Source organism: Oncorhynchus tshawytscha, linkage group LG13 (assembly GCF_018296145.1).
Source record: "Oncorhynchus tshawytscha isolate Ot180627B linkage group LG13, Otsh_v2.0, whole genome shotgun sequence".
Taxonomy (NCBI): Eukaryota; Metazoa; Chordata; class Actinopteri; order Salmoniformes; family Salmonidae; genus Oncorhynchus; species Oncorhynchus tshawytscha.
The window spans coordinates 72,757,436-72,780,889 of NC_056441.1; the positions used below are offsets into that span (position 1 = coordinate 72,757,436).

The 23,454-nt window shown below is 44.5% G+C and overlaps 2 protein-coding genes across 4 annotated transcripts in view; one reads left to right on the plus strand and one right to left on the minus strand.

Annotated features, from left to right (window-relative positions):
* LOC112265662 (glycerophosphodiester phosphodiesterase domain-containing protein 5) overlaps positions 1–20,685 on the plus strand; it is a 72,290-nt gene extending 51,605 nt beyond the window's left edge. For 2 of the 3 annotated variants that reach the window (XM_024443193.2, XM_024443191.2), the window contains 6 exons: positions 61–159; positions 477–570; positions 9,988–10,133; positions 15,710–15,861; positions 17,317–17,467; positions 20,422–20,685. In XM_024443193.2, coding sequence (XP_024298961.2) covers positions 61–159; positions 477–570; positions 9,988–10,133; positions 15,710–15,861; positions 17,317–17,467; positions 20,422–20,670 — 891 coding nt within the window. In that variant the 3' untranslated portion in view covers positions 20,671–20,685. The remainder of the gene's footprint in view (positions 1–60; positions 160–476; positions 571–9,987; positions 10,134–15,709; positions 15,862–17,316; positions 17,468–20,421) is intronic. The other variant, XM_024443194.2, reaches the window with a different exon arrangement.
* Positions 20,686–22,297: 1,612 nt separating this feature from the next.
* LOC121839079 (trichohyalin-like) overlaps positions 22,298–23,454 on the minus strand; it is a gene marked incomplete at both ends in the record, with an annotated part of 2,127 nt that continues 970 nt past the window's right edge. The window contains 2 exons of the mRNA XM_042295860.1: positions 22,298–23,058; positions 23,290–23,454. The exon at positions 23,290–23,454 is cut by the window's right edge and continues 299 nt beyond it. Of these exons, the coding sequence (XP_042151794.1) occupies positions 22,298–23,058; positions 23,290–23,454 (926 nt within the window). The remainder of the gene's footprint in view (positions 23,059–23,289) is intronic.

Here is a 23,454-nt window from a genome sequence, read left to right on the forward strand (position 1 = left end):
GGACCTGTGTGTGTCTGTGTGTGCGTGCGATGGTCTGTAACACTCTGTTTGCCCCCATAGATTGGCGTCAGTACTGCCCTGCTGACCACTGCCATCGGATTCATATCTGTCAATCAAACATGGGGGGAGGAGTGGGCAGTCATCCCTATATCACTCCAGGTCAGTTCAACAAACCCGTCCCCATTTAGGGCTGTGCATCAAACTGTATTATACAGTTTCCTGATATGTGGTAATATACTTGATAAATCACATGTTAATGACTATATTGAACTACATACAAAGGCAAAATTATTTCAATATAGAAATGCATCTAACAGATGTGTTAAGACTGATTCAAGGGGTTAATTTACTTATTTTTGTTGAATTCTTCATGCAGTAGCCTACCATTACCACTGAATTATTTAGTTTATGTCGTACCATTTAACAACTGTGAATGACTGTTGCAATGCCACACCTTTAACACTGAATGATGTCAGGCCACAGGTCCCTTCCTACACCTAGGAGCCCTGGTGGCTGTCACCGCTCTGGCCTGGCTGGTGGCTGGGCAGGTCGCCCGCTCCGAGAAAACAAGTAAGACCTGACCCGGACTCTGTTACTGACCATTTTAGTGTTGCATGCTATACTGAAAATTCTATACTGATTTTTTGTTTTACTAGAACATGAACATTTTCCCGGTACTAGCATTTGTTACTTTTGGTTCTTCTCTCAAATGTGTCTCTAAATGTACCATCTAAGGATTGAGAGGATCGAGTCTGTCTAGTAATTTGTTTGAATCTTCTCAAAGGGGCAGTAATAAGCTAGCCAGCTGACACCTCGCAAGCCACTATTTAAGAAGCAAGCGAGAGGAGAGAGAAAATGCAGACAGCATGGCTTCTGCAAAAGAAAACAGCATACCTCCACGCCCTCAGCTCGTTGACAAAACTGGCTGCAGGGGTGAACTATGGGAATACTTAGCTTGCAGAGCAGATGTGGGCAAACCTACTGAAACAACTAAGAAAACGTGTTATCAAGCAGTACAGTGCAAGGGAGGTTTAGTTCCACAACAACATAAAAAATAAGCAATTTTACACAGGACATTTGCATTGTAACTTTGTTGTTATTCTACTATAGTTTTATTATTTTTCAGTGACAATAACATGAACATATTGTAGTGATCCTGGTTTATAAGCACGGATATCGACTCTGCCACTCGAGCATGCTTTTGTGGCACAGTAGATGGCTGGCTGGGCTTCGGGCCATAAGGTTGAGGGTTCATTACATTGGTTTCGTTACATTGGTGTCGGAAGTGATCGGACCTCGAGTCCACGACAGTGTGTGTGTTGGCCGGTGAACATTTTCCTGTAAGACTGAGTCCTGTGAGGTCCAGCGTGAGGACGTGCTCTTTGAAAGGAAGGACTTGTGTAGCAACCCTGGTTTATAAGCGAGGATATCCACTGCCACTGGCGGATGCCTTTGTGGCCCAGTTGATGGCGTGCTGGGCTTCAGCCAGAAGGTTGTTCGAGCCATTCATTAAAATATACCAATGTTCCCCTGGGACTGCTGTGCAGAAGATTTATCAGCTGGAGAGAAGGACAAGATTGAACTTCTAGAGTTTTCCCTGTTAGATAACACTATCAACTTTTCCCTTTACTGTGGCAATTGTGATTGAATCAACGCAATATTAGTCACTTTCAATTTTGTTGAAAGCAGAACGCATAGGAGTAGGATTCTATTGCGTTGACATGCACGACTCAGCTCTTACTCTACCCAGACCGGTGCGGCATAACAAATCAGAGCTGCAGTAGGCCTATATGCAAATACACCATTGCTATATATGGATCTGTGCCATTTACTTTGAACTGGATTGTGTTTACAGCTGTGGTCATGAGTAGATGCGCTTGTTTTGAGATCAACGCAAGAACTGCATGCAGCTACGTGTGCACATTTTGTTCTTGTCCTTTGCTAGTTAGTGAGTTATTAGCCCAGTTATAGATCATTTGTAGTCTACAATAGGAGAGTAATAGCTTCTTACAAGAGCATAAAACGTGTAGATTTTTAGACATCTTTGAAAAGCGAGTCAGGTAAAGATATCTTTTTTGTCTTAAAGAGGCAGTGTTGTATTTTGAGACAGGCTTGATAAGGTAAGTAGCCAATAGGAAGAGGGAAGCATATTTTGTATGATTGTCTATAATAATAGTATGGGAATAATAATGCATTTTATTTTGTAAAATCGTTTCTTGCCTCAAACAACAAACATTTTCAGTCACCTCTTTGTCTGAAGGACAAATGGATAAACAGGTTAATGTCGAGCCCTGCATGTTTTTTTCCAAAGTGTCATGGAACGTAGGCCTAATTGAACACCACACACTGGCTGCTACAGTAGGCTGAATGATAGAACAGCTATTTCCATGTAAAAATTGGCAAGGGTCTTCAGATCCTCAATGTTATACAGCTGCACCATCGAGAGCATCCTGACTGGTTGCATCACCACCTGGTATGGCAACTGCTCGGCCTCAGACCGCAAGGTGCTACAGAGGGTAGTGCGTACGGCCCAGTACATCACTGGGGCCAAGCTTCCTGTTTTTTTACGCAGATGCTACCTGATGTTTATCATCTAGGCATAGTCACTTTACCCCTACCTATCTTGACTAACCTGTACCCCCGCACATTAATTCAGTACCTGTACCCCCTGTATATAGCCTTGTTATTTTATTGTTGCTAGTTTATATTTTAATTTTGTTTATTTAGTAAATATTTTTCTTAAATGCATTGTTGGTTAAGAGCTTGTAAGTAAGCATTTCACCGTAAGGTCTACTACACCTGTTGTATTCGGCTCATGACAAATAAAATTTTATTTGAAATGTTATGGAATGCAATTTATTCATTGTTTTTGATGGTAGGCCTACGTTACAATAAAATAGCCACAGTAGCCTATTTGGCCACTGTTAACTGTAACTTAGCTTCAGTGTTCACAGTAAACTCGTGCTCGAAGTTGCACAGAACTTTCACAACGTTCAAGTTTGGACTCAGCAGACCTGAAATTTGCTCAGTGACAAAAAAAATTAACACTCATAACTTGACCACAATATATTTAAACTAATTCACGTTTGTCTGGGCTTGCTAGCAGTAGCCACTAGCCAGGGAAGTGAAATGCACTTTGGGAATCGTAGTATACTGTGTAAATTCCATTGTACTTCTATGGCGTGTAGACCTTTGCAATATAGAAGCTTCAGAAATTATCTTTAAACTATTCATTTAATATATTATATTATTTAGCTGTTATGAATTTTAGGTCTAATGAATGTAATTTGACCCAGTATTATGGCCATAGATTATAAAATTAACCCTTTAAAAAATATATATATATTTTACCAGGTAAGTTGACTGAGAACACATTCTAATTTACAGCAACGACCTGGGGGAATAGTTACAGGGGAGAGGAGGGGAATGAATGAGCCAATTGTAAGTTGGGGGTGATTAGGTGACCATGATGGTATGAAGGACAGCTTGGGAATTTAGTCAGGACACAGGGGTTAACACCCCTACTCTTACGATAAGTGTCATGGGATCTTTAATGACCTCAGAGTCAGGACACCCGTTTAATGTCCCATCCGAAAGACTGCACCCTACACAGGGCAGTGTCCCCAATCACTGCACTGGGGTATTGGGATATTTTTTTTTAGACCAGAGGAAAGCGTGCCTCCTACTGGCCCTCCAACACCACTTCCAGCAGCATCTGGTCTCCCATCCAGGGACTGACCAGGACCAACCCTGTCTGCTCTGGGTGTCCGATATAGTTAGGCATCAGGAACATTTAAGTTATTCTTGTGTTATTTAATATAGTCTTTTATTTTATCAAGAAATTGAATATAGAATAGAATATATTGTATTTGTTATTTTAGTTTTACCAGTTATCAACATATTCAATGTTAAAAAATAAATAAAGCCCAGTGGTTATTCTGACTTTAGCTAATACGCATAATATTTGTTTTGTTGCCATGGTATCGTTTTGGTATTGAGTATTATGATACTAATAAACCTGGTTATCATGACAACACTAGACCATGTTACTGACTCCCACCTCACTGATCAAAGCTCAGCTACTACTGTCAGACGACTTATCAGCCTCATAGAGCTGTGGGCGTTAAATGATTAACCCCATGTACACAATAGGGCAAGCCCCTGTCAGAGTGGCAGGGATACTAGGCATTCTTCTGGCCTCACGTGACACCACCAGTCTACAGGTCATTGTTAGGCCCCTGAGGTCTGTTGACACGGCCAGTTAGACATCAAGTACTGGGGTATTTCTGCCTTCCTTTAAATCTGTCAGACTAGTACAAGGGAGGCAGAGTAGCGTTTGAGGTGCTTTGAGATCCCCTAGATTAAATACTGAATCGTCATTGCTGCCGTTTCTGGAGGCAAATAACTTTCATGAATATTCAGTTTATAGACACTCCATTTCCATTTTTTATACTTTGTATTTGGGTAGAACAGTGGATTTCTGTGAAAGGACAATGCCTCAGCAGTTTGTTTACTCTCACAGTAACTCACATTATTAATGTGTGCTGTAATATGGCTACAATATTAAAAAAACTAATTTAGTCATCCTTCATTTTTACAGGCTAATCTTATTGAAATACAGTGTATGTCTCTTTAACATAGAATATCTGTTTAAGTGTAACAGACATTAGCCTGTGGTCCCTTGTGGCTTACAGGGGTCAATGGTGCCTGGATGTGAGGTTAGGTGTGTAGCTAGCTGGCGGACCTCTGTCTGAATGCCAGAGAGGTTCTGAGGGTGAAGGCTTTCAGCTTTGTAACAAGAGTTCTTCTGACGCAGTCAATCTGGCCTAAGCACTGACCTTGAAATGAATCCGACCTCCTGTGTGAGGGATGTACTCTAGCTACATTAATCATCACTTACCTGCAGAACAGCACACAGAGATGGATAATGAGAAAGTGTGGCTAGAGGCTGGCTGGCTTTGACACCCATATATACAGTACCAGTCAAAGTTTGCACACCTACTCATTCAAGGGTTTTTCTTTATTTTTACTATTTTCTACATTGTGGAATAATAGTGAAGACATCAAGACTATGAAATGACACACATGGAATCATGTAGTAACCAAAAAAGTGTTAAACAAACTGGACAGTTATCTCAATCTCTTCATTCAAAGACTCAATCATGGACACTCTTACTGACAGTTGTGGCGGCTTTGCGTGATGCATTGTTGTCTCTGCCTTGTCTGTGCCCAATAATGTTTGTACCCTGTTTTGTGCTCCTTCCATGTTGTTACTGCCATGTTGTCATGTTGTGTTGCTATCATGTGGTCATATGTTGCTGTCATGCTATGTTGTCTTAGGTCTTTCTTTATGTAGTGTTGTGTTGTCTCGTCATTTATTTTTAATCCCCATCCCCACAGGAGGCCTTTTTGTTCTTAACTGACTTGCCTAGTTAAATATATACAAATATACACTGCTCAAAAAAGTAAAGGAACACTAAAATAACACATCCTAGATCTGAATGAAATTCTTATTAAATACTTTTTTCTTGACATAGTTGAATGTGCTGACAACAAAATCACACACATTATCAATGGAAATCAAATTTATCAACCCATGGAGGTCTGGATTTGGAGTCACACTCAAAATTAAAGTGGAAAACCACACTACAGGCTGATTCAACTTTGATGTAATGTCCTTAAAACAAGTCAAAATGAGGCTCAGTGTGTGTGGCCTCCACGTGCCTGTATGATCTCCCTACAACACCTGGGCATGCTCCTGATGAGGTGGCGGATGGTCTCCTGAGGGATCTCCTCCCAGACCTGGACTAAAGCATCCGTCAACTCCTGGACAGTATGTGGTGTTGGTGGATGGAGCGAGACATGATGTCCCAGATGTGCTCAATTGGATTCAGGTCTGGGCAATGGGCAGGCCAGTCCATAGCATCAATGCCTTTGTCTTGCAGGAACTGCTGACACACTCCAGCCACATGAGGTCTAGCATTGTCTTGCATTAGGAGCAACCCAGGGCCAACCGCACCAGCATATGGTCTCACAAGGGGTCTGAGGATCTCATCTCGGTACCTAATGGCTGTCAGGCTACCTCTGCGGCCCCCCAAAGAAATGCCACGCCACACCATGACTGACCCACCGCCAAATCGGTCATGTTGGAGGATGTTGCAGGCAGCAGAACGTTCTCCACGGCATCTCCAGACTGTCACGTCTGTCACGTGCTCAGTGTGAACCTGCTTTCATCTGTGAAGAGCACAGGGCGCCAGTGGCGAATTTGCCAATCTTGGTGTGTTCTCTGGCAAATGCCAAATGTCCTGCACGGTGTTGGGCTGTAAGCACAACCCCCACCTGTGGACTTTGGGCCTTCATACCACCCTCATGGAGTCTGTTTCTGACCGTTTGAGCAGACACATGCACATTTGTGGCCTGCTGGAGGTCATTTTGCAGGACTCTGGCAGTGCTCCTCCTTGCACAAAGGCGGAGGTAGCGGTCCTGCTGCTGGGTTGTTGCCCTCCTACGGCCTCCTCCACGTCTCCTGATGCACTGGCTTGTCTCCTGGTAGCGCCTCCATGCTCTGGACACTACGCTGACAGACACAGCAAACCTCCTTGCCACAGCTCGCATTGATGTTCCATCCTGAATGAGCTGCACTACCTGAGCCACTTGTGTGGGTTGTAGACTCTGTCTCATGCTACCACTAGAGTAAAAGCACTGCCAGCATTCAAAAGTGACCAAAACATCAGCTAGGAAGCATAGGAACTGAGAAGTGGTCTGGTCACCACCTGCAGAACCACTCCTTTATTGGGGGTGTCTTGCTAAATGCCTGTAATTTCTACCTTTTGTCTATTCCATTTGCACAACAGCATGTGAAATGTATTGTCAATCAGTGTTGCTTCCTAAGTGGACAGTTTGATTTCACAGAAGTGTAATTGACTTGGAGTTGCATTGTGTTGTTTAAGTCTTCCCTTTATTTTTTTGAGCAGTGTATTTTATATTCAAATGGCCACCCTTTGCATTGATGACAGCTTTGCACACTCTTGGCATTCTCTCAACCAGCTTCATGTCTTAGTCACCTGGAATTCATTTCAATTTTAAAAAGTTAATTTGTGGAATTTCTTTCCTTCTCAATGTGTTTAAGCCAGTCATTTGTGTTGTGACAAGGTAGGGTTGGTATACAGAAGATAGCCTTATTTGGTAAAAGATCAAGTCCATATTAGGGCAAGAACAGCTCAAATAAGCAAAGAGAAGCAACAGTCCATTACTTTAAGACATGAAGGTCAGTCAATTTCGAAAATGTCAAGAACTTTCAAAGTTTCTTCAAGTGCAGTCCCAGAAACCATCAAGCGCTATAATGAAACTGGCTCTCATGAGGACTAGAATTAACAGCCTCAGCAATTGCAGCCCAAATAAATGCTTCACATGGTTCAAGTAACAGACACATCTCAGCATCAACTGTTCAGAGGAGACTGTGTGAATCAGGCCTTCATGGTTGAATTACTGCAAAGAAACCTACTAAAAGACACCAATAAGAAGAGACTTGCTTGGGCTATGAAACACGAGCAACGGACAATAGACCGGTGGAAATCTGTCCAAATTTGAGATTTTTGGTTCCATCCTCCGTGTCTGTGAGACGTAGAGTAGGTGAACGGATGATCTCCGCATGTGTGGTTCCCACCGTGAAGCATAGAGGTGGTGTGGGGGTGCTTTGCTGGTGTCACTGTCAGGGATTTATTTAGAATTCAAGGCACACTTAACCAGTATGGCTACCACAGCATTTTGCAGTGATATGCTATCATATCTGATTTGCACTTTAGTGGGAATATCATTTGTTTTTCAACAGGACAATGACCCAACACACCTCCAGGCTGTGTAAGGGCTATTTGACCAAGAAGGAGAGTGATTTAGTGCTCCATCAGATGACCTGGCCTCCACGCTCACCCGACCTCAACCCAATTGAGATGGTTTGGGATGAGTTGGACTGCAGAGGGAAGGAAAAGCAGCCACCAAGTGCTCAGCATATGTGGGAACTCCTTCAAGAGCATTTCAGGTGAAGCTGGTTGAGAGAATGCCAATAGTGTTCAAAGCTGTCATCAAGGCGGTGGCTGCTTTGAAGAATCAATTATAAAATGTGTTGATTTGGTTGATCTATTTTAGTTACTACATGACTCCCATATACGTAATTTCACACTTTTGATGTCTTCACTCTTATTCTAAACTCAGCAAAAAAAAGAAACGTCCCTTTTCAGGACCCTGTCTTTCAAAGATAATTCATAAAAATTCTAAACTTCACAGACCTTCATTGTAAAGGGTTTAAACACTGTTTCCCATGCTTGTTCAATGAACCATAAACAATTAATGAACCTGCACCCGTGGAACGGTCATTAAGACCCTAACAGCTTACAGACAGTAGACAATTAAGGTCACAGTTATGAAAACTTAGGACACTAAAGAGGCCTTTCTGAAAAACACCAAAAGAAAGATGCCCAGGGTCCCTGATAAAAAAATTTAACGTGCCTTAGGCATGCAGCAAGGAGGCATGAGGACTGCAGATGAGGCCAGGGCAATAAATTGCATTGTCCATAGTGTGAGACACCTAAGGCAGCACTACAGGGAGACAGCTGATCATCCTCGCAGTGGCAGACCACGTGTACAACACCTGCACAGGATTGGTACATCCGAACATCACACCTGCGGGACAGGTACAGGATGGCAATAACAACTGCCCGAGTTACACAAGGAAAGCACAATTCCTCCATCAGTGCTCAGACTGTCCGCAATAGGCTAAGAGAGGCTGAACTGAGGGCTTGTAAGCCTGTTGTAAGGCAGGACATGACCGGCAACAATGTCGCCTATGGGCACAAACCGCTGTCGCTGGACCAGACAGGACTGGCAAAAAGTGCTCTTCACTGACGAGTCGTGGTTTTGTCTCACCAGGGGTGATGATCGGATTCACGTTTATCATCGAAGGAATGAGTGTTACAACAAGGCTTGTACTCTGGAGCGGGATCGATTTGGAGGTGGAGGGTCCGTCATGGTCTGGGGTGGTGTGTCACAGCATCATCGGACTGCGCTTGTCATTGCAGGCATTCTCAATGCTGTGTTACAGGGAAGACCTCCTCCTCCCTCATGTGGTACCCTTCCTGCAGGCTCAACCTGACATGAACCTCCAGCATGACAATGTCAACAGTCATACTGCTTGTTCTGTGCGTGATTTCCTGCAAGACAGGACTGTCAGTGTTGTGTCATAGCCAGCGAAGAGCCCGGATCTCAATCACATTGAGCACGTCTGGGACCTTTTGGGTTAGGGCCGTTCCCCCTAGAAATGTCCGGGAACGTGCAGGTTCCTTGGTGGAAGAGTGGGGTAACATCTCACAGCAAGAACTAGCAAATCTGGTGCAGTCCATGAGGAGGAGATGCACTGCAGTACTTAATGCAGCTGGTGGCCAAACCAGACACTGACTGACTTTTTTGATTTTGACGACCCCTTTGTTCAGGGACACATTCTTCCATTTCTGCTAGTCTGTGGAACTTGTTCGGTTTGTCTCAGTTGTTGATTCTTGTTATTTTCATACAAATATTTACACATGTTAAGTTTGCTGAAAATAAACGCAGTTGCCAGTGAGGATGTTTTTTTGCTGATTTTACAATGTAGAAAATAGTAAAGATAAATAAAAACCTTTTGAGTAGGTGTGTCCAAACTTTTGACTGGTACTGTATCTCAACCCAAACTGGCCATGTAAAATGTTTAGAAACATTCTGTGAATGGTCTTCTTGCACATAAAGAAGCTATATTCAGGTGTGCTTTTTATTTATGTCCTTGAGCATCTTCGTACAATAGACAACCGTGACGAGCAAAAAAGTATTCCATGACATTGAGCCTTTCGGCCAAAGCTATTCTATATACCTGGGTATTCTATTCATTCTATGTTTTATTCGTCACCCTCCCCAGTGTTTCTATTCATTCTATATCTATGTTGTGTTCTACCCCCTCCCCAGTGTTTCAGGTGGTGGTTCTCCTGCTCTACCTAAGTGTTCTACTGGGCCTCTACATGGCCCCCCTTTCCATCACCTCCCCCTGCATCATGGACCACGCCAACCTCACACCACGCCCTGACGTCATTGGACACCAGGGCGCACCCATGGTGAGTCAGCTGAACCTGCTGCCCAATCCGAGGGCATGTAATGGGAGGCACCTCATACGTTTTGCTTCTAGATTATACAATAACAGACCCACAGAGATGTGCCCTCAATGAAGGTTACAAGAGAAATCATGCTGGCCAACAGTTTATATTTCCACCCACTCACTTCCTTCAAACTATCTAGGGCTATTCTAGTGTATTAATGACCCTCTGGACCTAAGCTGAAAATAGCCCAGGAATAGATGGCAAACAGACTTCTGGGCTTTCTGTAAGCACTATCTGGAAGATATAGGCTACTGTATGTGAGAGCACTTAACCTATCAGCTCAACCTATAGAATAAATATTTCATGTGATTCCATGTCTAGGATTTCTTCACTTGTTTTCTTAATTAATATAATGTTATACTGCATTTCTCTCCAGGCAGATATAGATATACAGTGCATTCGGAATGCATCAGACCACTTCCCTTTTTCCACATTTTATTACGTTACAGCCTTATTCTAAAATTGATTAAAAAATAAATGTTTCCTCATCAATCTACACAAAACACCCCATAATGACAAAGTGAAGACAGGTTTTTAGACATTTTTGCAAATGTATTAAAAATACAAAACAAACGCCTTATGTAAATAAGTAGTCAGACCCTTGGCTATGAGACTTGAAATTGTGCTCCGGTGCATCCTGTTTCCATTGATCATCCTTGATGTTTCTACAACTTGAATGGAGTCCACCTGTGGTAAATTCAATTGATTGGACATGATTTGGAAAGGCACACACCTGTCTATATTTTGTCCCACAGTTGACAGTGCATGTCAGAGCAAAAACCAAGCCATGAGATCGAAGGAATTGTCCGTAGAGCTCTGAGACAGGATTGTGTCAAGGCACAGATCTAAAAGGGTACCAAAAAACATCTGCATCATTGAAGGTCCCCAAGAACACAGTGGCCTCCATTATTCTTAAATGGAAGCAGTTTAGAACCACCAAGACTCTTCCTAGAGCTGGCCGCCCAGCCAAACTAATCGGGAGAAGGGCCTTTTTCAGGGAGATGACCAAGAAACTGATGATCACTGACAGAGCTCTAGAGTTCTTTTGTGGAGATGGGAGATCTTTCCAAAAGGACAACCATCTCTGCAGCACTCCGCCAATCAGGCCTTTATGTAGAGTGACTAGACGGAAGCCACTCCACAGTAAAGGCACATGCCAGCCCACTTGGATTTTGCCAAAAGTCACCTAAAGGACTCTCAGACCATGAGAAACAAGATTCTCTGATGAAACCAAGATTAAACTATTTGGCCTGAATGCCAAGCGTCACGTCTGGAAGAAACCTGGCACCATCCCTACGGTGGTGGCAGCATCATGCTGTGGGGATGTTTTTCAGCTGCAGGGACTGGGAGACTAGTCCGGATTGAGGGAAAGATGAACGGAGCAAAGTACAGAGAAGATCCTTGATGAAACCTGCTCCAGAGTGCTCAGGACCTCAAACTGGGGTGACGGTTCACCTTCCAATAGGACAATGACCCTAAGCACAGAGCCAAGACAACGCAGGAGTGGCTTCCATACAAGTCTCTGAATGTCCTTGAGTGGCCCAGTCAGAGGTCGGACTTGAACCCAATCAAACATGTCTGAAGAGACCTGAACATACCTGTGCAGCGACGCTCCCCATCCAACTTGACAGAGCTTGAGAGGATCTGCAGAGAAGAATGGGAGAAATTCCCCAAATACAGGTGTGCCAAGCTTGTAGCGTCATACCCAAGAAGACTCTAGGCTGTAATTGCTGCCAAAGGTGCTTCAACAAAGTACTGAGTAAATGGTCTGAATATTTATATAAATGTGATATTTCAGTTTTTTTGTTACAAATGTCTAAACTGTTTTCCTGTGTGTGTGTTGTAGTAGTAGTAGTAGATTGAAGAAAACACACCTTAACCCATTTTAGAATATGGCTGTAACGTAACAAATTTCTTTCCAAATGCACTGTATGCGAATAAACAGTGCAGGTATGAGCCCACGCCTGCTTTGTTTGACTTGATATGTTTGACTTGTCAGCCAGATACTGTATGACTGGATATAATTCCCTGTTGCCAAAGCCTCAACTCATAATGCAGTGTTTCCCAAACTTTGTTTTTTGCCCACGACCCCATGTTGATATAAACATAATGTGAGACCCCCACCAGGTAAAAAAAGTGAATTAATCAACGGCCAGTGTTTACTTTTTGATTTGATTTTTAGCAGTCTTACAAATCAGTCTATTTTTGACAGGATTTCAATCTGAAGACAATATATAGTTTAAAGTAGTGAGGATAGGTAACAACACATCTGCCACGCTGATCCTCAATACCGGAGCCCCTCATGGGTGCATGCTCAGTCCCCTCCTGTTGACTCCAACACCATCATTTAAGTTGGCAGACGAGACAAGTGGTAGTCCTGATCATCGACAACGATGAGACCGCCTATAGGGAGGAGGTCAGAGACCTGGCCTGGTGGTGCCAGGATAACAACCTATCCCTCAATGTAACCAAGACTAAGGCGATGATTGTGACCTACAGGAAAAGGAGGACCGAACACTCCCGCAATTCTCATCGACGGGGCTGTAGTGGAGCAGGTAGAGGGCTTCAAGTCCCTTGGTGTCCACATCACCAACACACTTGAATGGTCCAAACATACCAAGACAGTCGTGAAGAGGGCACGACAAAGCCTATTTCCCCTCAGGAAACTAAAAAGATTTGGCATGGGTCCTCAGATCCTCAAAAGGTTCTACAGCTGCAACATCGAGAGCATCCTGACTGGTTGCATCACTGCCTGGTACGGCAACTGCTCGGCCTCTGACAGCAAGGCACAACAGATGGTAGTGCGTATGGCCCAGTACATCACTGGGGCTAAGCTGCCTGCCATCCAGGACCTCTACTCCAGATGGTGTCAGAAGAAGGCCCTAAAAATTGTCAAAGACCCCAGCCACCCCAGTCATAGACTGTTCTCTCTACTACCGCATGGCATGTGGTACTGGAGTGCCAAGTCTAGGACCAAAAGGCTTCTCAACAGCTTTTACCCCCAAGCCATAAGACTCTTGAACAGGTAATCAAATGGCTACCCAGACTATTTGCATTGTGCCCGCCCCTCAACCCTTTTTTTTATGCTGCTGCTACTCTGTTTATCATAAACTCAGTAAATAAAGAAACGTCCTCTCACTGTCAACTGTGTTTATTTTCAGTAAACTTAACGTGTAAATATTTGTAGGAACATAAGATTCAACAACTGAGACATAAACTGAACAAGTTCCACTGGCATGTAACTAACAGAAATGGAATAATGTGTCCCTGAACAAAGGGGGGGTCAAAATCAAAAGTAACAGTCAGTATCTAGTGTGGCCACCATCTGCATTAAGTTCTGCAGTGCATCTCCTCCTCATGGACTGCACCAGATTTGCCAGTTCTTGCTGTGAGATGTTACCCCACTCTTCCACCAAGGCACCTGCACGTTCCCATACATTTCTGGGGGGAATGGCCCTAGCACTCACCCTCCGATCCAACAGGTCCCAGACGTGCTCAATGGGATTGAGATCCAGGCTCTTCGCTGGCCATGGCAGAACACTGACAGTCCTGTCTTGCAGGAAATCACACACAGAATGAGCAGTATGGCTGGTGGCATTGTCATGCTGGAGGGTCATGTCAGGATGAGCCTGCAGGAAGGGTTCCACATGAGGGAGGGGGAGGTCTTCCCTGTAACGCACAGCATTGAGATTGCCTGTATTGACGACAAGCACAGTCCGATGATGCTGTGACTCACCGCCCCAGACCATGACAGACCCTCTACCTCCAAATCGATCCCACTCCAAAGTACAGGCCCCGGTGTAACGCTCATTCCTTTGAAGATAAACATGAATCCGACCATACCCCTGGTGAGAAAAAAAACGTGACTTGTCAGTGAAGAGCACTTTTTGCCAGTCCTGTCTGATCCAGCGACAGTGGCTTTGTGCCCATAGGCGACGTTGTTGCCGGTGATGTCTGGTGAGGACCTGCCTTTACAACAAGCCCTCCGTCCAGCCTCTCAGCCTATTACGGACAGTCTGATGAGCTGGTACCCTGGGCATCTTTCTTTTTGGTGTTTTTGAGAGTCAGTAGAAAGGCCTCTTTAGTGTCCTAAGTTTTCATAACTGTGACCTTAATTGCCTACTGTCTGTAAGCTGTTAGTGTCTTAGTGACAGTTTCACAGGTTCATGTTCATTAATTGTTTATGGTTCATTGAACAAGCATGGGAAATGGTGTTTAAACCCTTTACAGTGAAGATCTGAAGTTATTTGGACTTTTACAAATGATCTTGGAAAGACAGAGTCCTGAAAAAGGTACGTTTATTTTTTTTGCTTAGTTTATATGCGTAGTCACTAACTATACATTCATGTACATACTACCTCAATTAGCCAGACTAACCGGTGTCTCTATAGCCTCGCTACTGTTATCTTTCACTGTCTTTTTACTGTTGTATTTTATTTTGTTATCTATTGTTCATGTGCTACTGAATGAAATGGAAATCAATTTATAACATTTTTGACATGCGTTTTTCTGGATTTTTTTGTTATTCTGTCTCTCACTGTTCAGATAAACCTACCATTAAAATTACAGACTGATAATTTCTTTGTCAGTGGGCAAATGTACAAAATCAGCAGGAGATCAAAAACTTTTTTCTCTCACTGTAGTAGAGGGTAACAGTACGTACCTACCTGTTCCTGAGAGTCATGTCTTTCAGTGATGGGTTCATAATATTTGGAGCTTAAACCATTCAAAAGATAGAGCCACATTTGTAGGAAGAGCACAGAAACCGCTCTGTTTATTACAACCTCATCTAGCAGCTACCGGAGGTTACTGATGTAACCCCGGGTTTGATGAACCAAGCGCAAATGTTCTCTCGCCACCCCATTTTCAAATCAGGCGACCCCTAGTTTGGAAAACCCTGTCCTAACGACTCGCATACACAAAAACATGACCCATCCATCCAGCGAGCTGCAGACAGATGCTCCCCAGCCAGCCGGTTGGGGCATGTTGCAGCAGTTGATCACCCCAGAAGTTAAATGCTGTGGAGGAATTAAATCTTTAAAACCTGAACTCCCCCAGGACACGCCACATGACCTACTCTGTTTCCCAGCAGCACTTTACATTGCTTTTCCCAGGTGTCCAGTCCCCTCCCAGTAGTAGACAGTTTGACCGACAGTATCGCTGACCATTATTAGTTTGACCAATGTGGCCTAGTGTCTTGTATTGCAAGACATGTGTTCAATAGTCTGTTTATCAATAATAATTATGAGCTCATAACTCATTACTTTAAACTGGAATATATTCTCCATTTCCTCACACCCATTTTAAAGGGAAATTTAAAAAAATATAAACTTCATTTTCATCATCTCCAGCACCACCTAAACAAGATGTGGGAAAATGGCATGTTTCAAAGGAGTGTTGAACTTCTGAAACGTCTATGAACCTGTGAACTCTGATTGCAGTAAGGTATATGAAATGTCTCTGACCTCCATGAAACATCAATATACGTCAGTGTGCTGACAGTGTGCTGATGATGTTCCTCTCTCTGTCGGTAGCTGGCTCCAGAGAACACCATCCTGTCCTTCCAGAGGGCTCTGCAGATGAACGTCAGTGGGCTGGAGGCTGACGTGGCCATCAGGTACACACACACCGAAAGAGACTCGCAGTGCAGCCAAACTAGATCAATGGGGAGCTGCAGGGAGAGACGGTGAGAAGTTGAGTCAGTTGTAAGCTAGTTGATTGAGGAGTACAGCCAAGTACAGGTCAGCCAGTGTCATAATGCTGGTCTGGACTTCCTGTCTAGGATTCAGCCGCTTATTACCATTCAGTGAGCAGCATCTGTTTTAGTAGCAGTAGCGGCATCTGTTTTAGTAGCAGTAGCGGCATCTGTTTTAGTAGCAGTAGCGGCATCCGTTTTTGTAGCAGTAGCGGCATCCGTTTTTGTAGCAGTAGCGGCATCCGTTTTTGTAGCAGTAGCGGCATCCGTTTTTGTAGCAGTAGCGGCATCCGTTTTTGTAGCAGTAGCGGCATCCGTTTTTGTAGCAGTAGCGGCATCCGTTTTTGTAGCAGTAGCGGCATCCGTTTTTGTAGCAGTAGCGGCATCCGTTTTGTTAGCAGTAGCGGCATCCGTTTTTGTAGCAGTAGCGGCATCCGTTTTTGTAGCAGTAGCGGCATCCGTTTTTGTAGCAGTAGCGGCATCCGTTTTTGTAGCAGTAGCGGCATCCGTTTTTGTAGCAGTAGCGGCATCCGTTTTTGTAGCAGTAGCGGCATCCGTTTTTGTAGCAGTAGCGGCATCCGTTTTTGTAGCAGTGGCGGACGTTTTTAGGAGGAGGAGCGGCGGCGGCCGTTTTTAGGAGGAGGAGCGGCGGCGGCCGTTTTTAGGCGGAGGAGCGGCGGCGGCCACGTGTTTCTGTCTATTTGCCTTTGTGTCAGTGAAAGCTCATTTAGCTTGTGTATACATTCCTCCACTCCCTAATTAAGATGAATGGGAGGTGGAGACGTGCGTACTGATGACAGTTAGGCTGGGCTCTGGGCTGCATTGAGCTCATGCTGGAGCTGACTAATGAAACCTGAACAGGGCCAGGCTCTATACATCCTCCTGACCAGAGATGCGTGTACACAGACACACATGGGTCATTCAGGCACTAATTAAACGTTTCAGTCACACTTTATGGTCACTGAAAATGATAATGAATGATAGACACAGGCTAAATTATGTTTTTAGTCCGATTTAGTTGCTTGCTTGGGATGTAATCTTACGAAAGCGTTGTGATTCTAGTTGTGAATTTGACTAACAATTTCAAGTGTAGGTAATGTGTTTTTGTTTTCCATGTCTTACAACCTGAGGTTAACTGAAAAAGTGGGGAAATGATTTGGCATTCAAAGTGAAGGTGAAGCTAGCAACATGAAAGTAGCTTTCATGTAATGTGAGTTTTGCCTCAAACAGCTCTAGTCTATTCCCTTCATGATTTGAAGGTTTTTGGCGCTTCCCTAGAGAGCATTCAGTATTTCTATTGTAAGGACTTCCACTTAGAATCACAAAATATCAGTGGATATAAACTTCTGAGAAATAAGATGATCATATGATGTTGAACAACATTGTACGGCACTGAATATATTATTGTATTGGTAGACCTGACTGTGTAACTCTTTCCTGTCCTAGCCTTGACGGGGTGCCGTTTCTGATGCGAGACCGCACCTTGAGGAGGACTACAGACGTGGGGAAGGTGTTTCCTGCCAGACAGCTGGACGATGCCTCCTCCTTTAACTGGACAGATTTACACAGCCTCAATGCCGGCCAGTGGTTCCTCAAGGTACCACAATGTTACTCACACTCCCGCTAAGGAGGAATTGTACTGTCACACACCCGCTAGGTAGGAAAGCTACATTCACACCCCCGCTCGGTAGAAATGGTCCTGTCACACCCCTGCTCGGTAGGAATGGTCCTGTCACACCCCCGCTCGGTAGGAATGGTCCTGTCACACCCCCACTATGGAGGAATGGTACAGTCTGTCACACCCTCGCTCTCTAGGAATGGTACCGTCTGTCACACCCACGCTAGGGAGCACTGGTACCGTCTGTCACACCCCCGCTAGGGAGCACTGGTACCGTCTGTCACACCCCCGCTAGGGAGGACTGGTACCGTCTGTCACACCCCCGCTAGGGAGGACTGGTACCGTCTGTCACACCCCCGCTAGGGAGGAATGGTCCTGTCACACCCCCGCTAGGGAGGAATGTCACTGTCTCACACCCCCGCTAAGGAGGACTGGTATACTGTTATGCCATCCTTTTCTCTCTGAAGGTATCTAACCAAATGTAAGCTTGCAGGACCTCACACCACCCTTTCTTTCACTTCTTTCACTAGGCCTATATTTCTCCTCAATGCTTTGGGTCCATTTCATTGCCACTTGGCTGATAGGAAATCTCATTAATGAAGTGAAGAATTTGCCTATATTTATCAGTCAAACCCTGATCTCATCATAAAGTGATGTATTATTACGATTGCCATGTAAACCTAGAAAGGAATGGTACTGTCACACCCCCGCTATGGAGGAATGGTACTGTCACACCCCCGCTATGGAGGAATGGTACTGTCACACCCCCGCTAGGGAGGAATGGTACTGTCACACCCCCGCTAGGAGGAATGGTACTGTCACACCCCCGCTATGGAGGAATGGTACTGCCACACCCCCGCTAGGGAGGAATGGTACTGCCACACCCCCGCTAGGGAGGAATGGTACTGCCACACCCCCGCTAGGGAGGAATGGTACTGTCACACCCCCTAGGGAGGAATGGTACTGTCACACCCCTAGGGAGGAATGGTACTGTCACACCCCCGCTAGGGAGGAATGGTACTGTCACACCCCCGCTAGGGGGGAATGGTACTGTCACACCCCCCGCTAGGGAGGAATGGTACTGTCACACCCCCGCTAGGGAGGAATGGTACTGTCACACCCCCGCTAGGGAGGAATGGTACTGTCACACCCCCGCTAGGGGGGAATGGTACTGTCACACCCCCGCTAGGGGGGAATGGTACTGTCACACCCCCGCTAGGGGGGAATGGTACTGTCACACCCCCGCTAGGGGGGAATGGTACTGTCACACCCCCCGCTAGGGGGGAATGGTACTGTCACACCCCCCGCTAGGGGGGAATGGTACTGTCACACCCCCCGCTAGGGGGGAATGGTACTGTCACACCCCCCGCTAGGGGGGAATGGTACTGTCACACCCCCCGCTAGGGGGGAATGGTACTGTCACACCCCCGCTAGGGGGGAATGGTACTGTCACACCCCTTATATGGAGGAATGGTACTGTCACACCCCTTATATGGAGGAATGGTACTGTCACACCCCTCCCCACTAGGGAGGAATGGTACTGTCACACCCCCAGCTAGGGAGGAATGGTACTGTCACACCCCCGCTAGGAATGGAGGGAGGAATGGTACTGTCACACCCCCCCCAGCTAGGGAGGAATGGTACTGTCTGTCACACCCCCAGCTAGGGAGGAATGGTACTGTCACACCCCCGCTATGGAGGGAGGAATGGTACTGTCACACCCCCGCTATGGAGGGAGGAATGGTACTGTCACACCCCCGCTAGGGAGGAATGGTACTGTCACACCCCCGCTAGGGAGGAATGGTACTGTCACACCCCCGCTAGGGAGGAATGGTACTGTCACACCCCCGCTATGGAGGAATGGTACTGTCACACCCCCGCTATGGAGGAATGGTACTGTCACACCCCGCTAGGGAGGAATGGTACTGTCACACCCCCCCGCTAGGGAGGAATGGTACTGTCACACCCCCGCTAGTGGGGAATGGTACTGTCACACCCCCGCTAGTGGGAATGGTCACACCCCCCAGCTAGGGAGGAATGGTACAGTCACACCCCCAGCTAGGGAGGAATGGTACAGTCACACCCCCAGCTAGGGAGGAATGGTACAGTCACACCCCCAGCTAGGGAGGAATGGTACAGTCACACCCCCAGCTAGGGAGGAATGGTACAGTCACACCCCCAGCTAGGGAGGAATGGTACAGTCACACCCCCAGCTAGGGAGGAATGGTACAGTCACACCCCCAGCTAGGGAGGAATGGTACAGTCACACCCCCAGCTAGGGAGGAATGGTACAGTCACACCCCCAGCTAGGGAGGAATGGTACAGTCACACCCCCAGCTAGGGAGGAATGGTACAGTCACACCCCCAGCTAGGGAGGAATGGTACAGTCACACCCCCAGCTAGGGAGGAATGGTACAGTCACACCCCCAGCTAGGGAGGAATGGTACAGTCACACCCCCAGCTAGGGAGGAATGGTACAGTCACACCCCCAGCTAGGGAGGAATGGTACAGTCACACCCCCAGCTAGGGAGGAATGGTACAGTCACACCCCCAGCTAGGGAGGAATGGTACTGTCTGTCACACCCCCAGCTAGGGAGGAATGGTACTGTCTGTCACACCCCCAGCTAGGGAGGAAATGGTACTGTCTGTCACACCCCCAGCTAGGGAGGAATGGTACTGTCTGTCACACCCCCAGCTAGGGAGGAATGGTACTGTCTGTCACACCCCCAGCTAGGGAGGAATGGTACTGTCTGTCACACCCCCGCTAGGGAGGAATGGTACTGTCTGTCACACCCCCGCTAGGGAGGAATGGTACTGTCACACCAACCCTGATCTCATCATAAAGTGATGTATTATTACAATTGCCATGTAAACCTAGAAATACACTAAATTGATTAGCTTGACTGTGAGTACCAGTGTGTGTTGTCCTCTAGGAAGACCCATTCTGGACGGTCCAGTCCATGGCTCAGAGGGAGGTGATGCTGGTGGGGAACCAGAGTGTGTGTAGTCTGGAGCAGCTGCTGAGGCTTGCCACCCTCCATAACCACACAGTGGTGTTCGACCTGCGCCGACCCCCGCACGGACACCCCTGCTACCACAGCTGGATAAACGATACCCTGGGGGTCATACTCCTGTCTGGGATTCCACAGCACCTGGTGAGACTGGCATCAAACATTGTGTGATGGGGGGTTGTAGTAGTGTACACGACTGAGATAGTGGTCCTTTGGTAGAGCAATGGCTTTTGTAATGCCAGGGTAGTGGGTTTGATTCCCGGGACCACCCATACTTAAAAAGGATTCACGCATGATTGTAAGTCGCTTTGAATAAAAGCGTCAGCTAAATGGCCATTATTATTATTATTCGATAGTGGACAGAACCTTGTTAGGGCTTGGCCCCGGTCCCCTATGGAAATCAAGAGGAGGGAAACACAACTCGTAGTAGAGAGATGGAACTGTCAGCTTCAGGCTGACCTGAAGATTGCCTGTGACATCAATCAATGTCACAATCATTACTCTGTCATCTCTGATGTCACTAATTGCACATCTACATCCATGTCTCATAACTAATCTGAGCTCTGTCTGTCTTTGTCTGTGTCGGCTGGTCTTTCTTTCTTCTCTCTTTCTTTCTCTCTTTCTTTCTTTCGTTCTTCTCTCTTTCTTCTTTCTTTCTTTTCTCTTTCTCTTCTTTCTCTTCTTTCTCTTCTTTCTTTTTCTCTCTTTCTCTCTTTCTTTCTTTTTCTCTCTTTCTCTCTTTCTTTCTTTCTCTCTTTCTTTCTTTCTCTCTTCTTCTCTTTCTCTTTCTTCTCTCTTTCTTCTCTCTCTCTCTCTTTCTTCTTTCTCCTCTCTTTCTTCTTTCTCTTTCTTTCTCTTTCTTCTCTTTCTTTCTCTTTCTTCTCTCTTTCTTTCTCTTTCTTTCTCTCTTTCTTTCTCTCTCTCTTTCTTTCTCTCTTCTTTCTTTCTTTCTCTCTTTCTTTCTTTCTCTCTCTTTCTTCTCTCTTTTTCTTTCTTTCTCTCTTCTTTCTTTCTTTCTTTCTTTCTTTCTCTTTTTCTTTCTTTCTTTTCTTTTTCTTTCTTTCTTTCTTTCTTTCTTTCTTCTGTCTTTCTTCTCTCTCTCTGTTTCTTCTCTCTTTCTTTCTTTCTTCTTTCTATTCTCTCTTTATCTTTCTCTTCTTTCTTCTCTCTTTCTTTCTTTCTTTATCTCTTTCTTTTTCGCTCTCTTCTTTCTTTCTCTTTCTTTCTCTTTCTTTTTCGCTCTCTTCTTTCTCTTTCTTTCTCTTTCTTTCTCTTTCTTTCTCTTTCTTCTCTCTTTCTCTTCTTTCTTTCTTCTCTTTCTTCTCTCTCTCGCTTTCTTCTCTCTTCTCTCTTTCTTTCTTTATTCTTTCTTTCTCTCTTTCTTTCTTTCTTCTTTCGCTCTCTCTTCTTCTCTCTTTCTCTTTCTCTTCTTTCTTTCTTTCTTCTCTCTTTCTTCGCTTTCGCTTTCTTTCTTCTTTCTTTCTCTCTCTCGCTTTCTTTCCTTCTCTCTCTCGCTTTCTTTCCTTCTCTCTCTCGCTTTCTTTCTTTCTCTCTTTTCTTTCTTTCTTTCTTCTCTTTCTTCTTACTTTCTTTCTTCTCTCTTTCTCTTTCTCTTCTTTCTTCTCTCTTTCTCTCTTCTTTCTCTTCTTTCTTTCTCTCTTTCTCTTTCTCTTCTTTCTCTCTTTCTTCTTTCCTCTTTCTCTCTCTCTTTCTCTACTTCTCTCTTTCTTTCTTCTCTCTCTTTCTTCTCTCTTTCTTTCTTCTTTCTTTCTTCTTTCTTCTCTCTCTCTTTCTTTCTTCTTTCTTTCTTTCTTCTTTCTTTCTCTCTTTCTTCTCTCTCTCTTTCTTTCTTTCCTCTTTCTTTCTTCTTTCTTTCTTTCTTCTTTCTTTCTTTCTTCTCTCTTTCTCTCTTTCTTCTCTTTCTTCTTTCTTTCTTTCCTCTTTCTTTCTTCTTTCTTTCTTTCTTCTTTCTTTCTCTCTTTCTTTCTCTTTCTTTCTTCTCTCTTTCTTCTTTCTTTCTTTCTTTCTCTTTCTCTTCTTTCTCTTCTTTCTCCTTTCTTTTTCTCTCTTTCTCTCTCTTTCTTTCTCTCTTCTTCTCTTTCTCTTTCTTTCTTCTCTTTCTTCTCTCTCTCGCTTTCTTCTTTCTCCTCTCTTTCTTCTTTCTCTTTCTTTCTCTTTCTTTCTCTTTCTTCTCTCTTTCTTTCTCTTTCTTTCTTTCTTTCTCTCTTTCTTTCTCTCTCTTTCTTCTCTCTTTCTTTCTTCTCTCTTTCTCTCTTTTTCTTTCTTTCTTTCTTCTCTCTTTCTTTCTTTCTTTCTTTCTTTCTTTCTTCTCTCTCTCTGTTTCTTCTCTCTCTCTTTCTTGCTTTCTTCTTTCTCTTCTCTCTATCTTTCTCTTCTTTCTTCTTTCTCTTTCTTTCTCTTTCTTTCTCTCTTTCTTTTTCTTTCTTTCTTTCTCTCTCTTTCTCTTTCTTTTTTCTTTCTTCTCTCTTTCTCTTTCTTTCTCTTTCTTTCTTCTCTCTTTCTCTTTTTCTTCTTTCTTTCTTCTCTCTCTCTTTCTTTCTCTCTTTCTTTCTTTATTCTTTCTTTCTCTCTTTCTTTCTTTCTTTCTCTCTTTCTTTCTTTCTTCTTTCGCTCTCTCTTCTTCTCTCTTTCTCTTTCTCTTCTTTCTTTCTTTCTTCTCTCTTTCTTTCTTTCTTTCTTTCTTCTTTCTTTCTTTCTTTCTTTATTCTTTCTTTCTCTCTCTCTCTTTCTTTCTTTCTCTCTCGCGCTTTCTTCTCTCTTTCTTCTTACTTTCTTTCTTCTCTCTTTCTTTCTCTTCTTTCTTTCTTCTCTTTCTCTTTCTCTTTCTCTCTTTCTTCTTTCTCTCTTTCTTTCTTTCCTCTTTCTTTCTTTTCTCTTTCTTTCTTCTCTCTTTCTTTCTTCTCTCTCTTTCTTCTCTCTTTCTTTCTTCTCTCT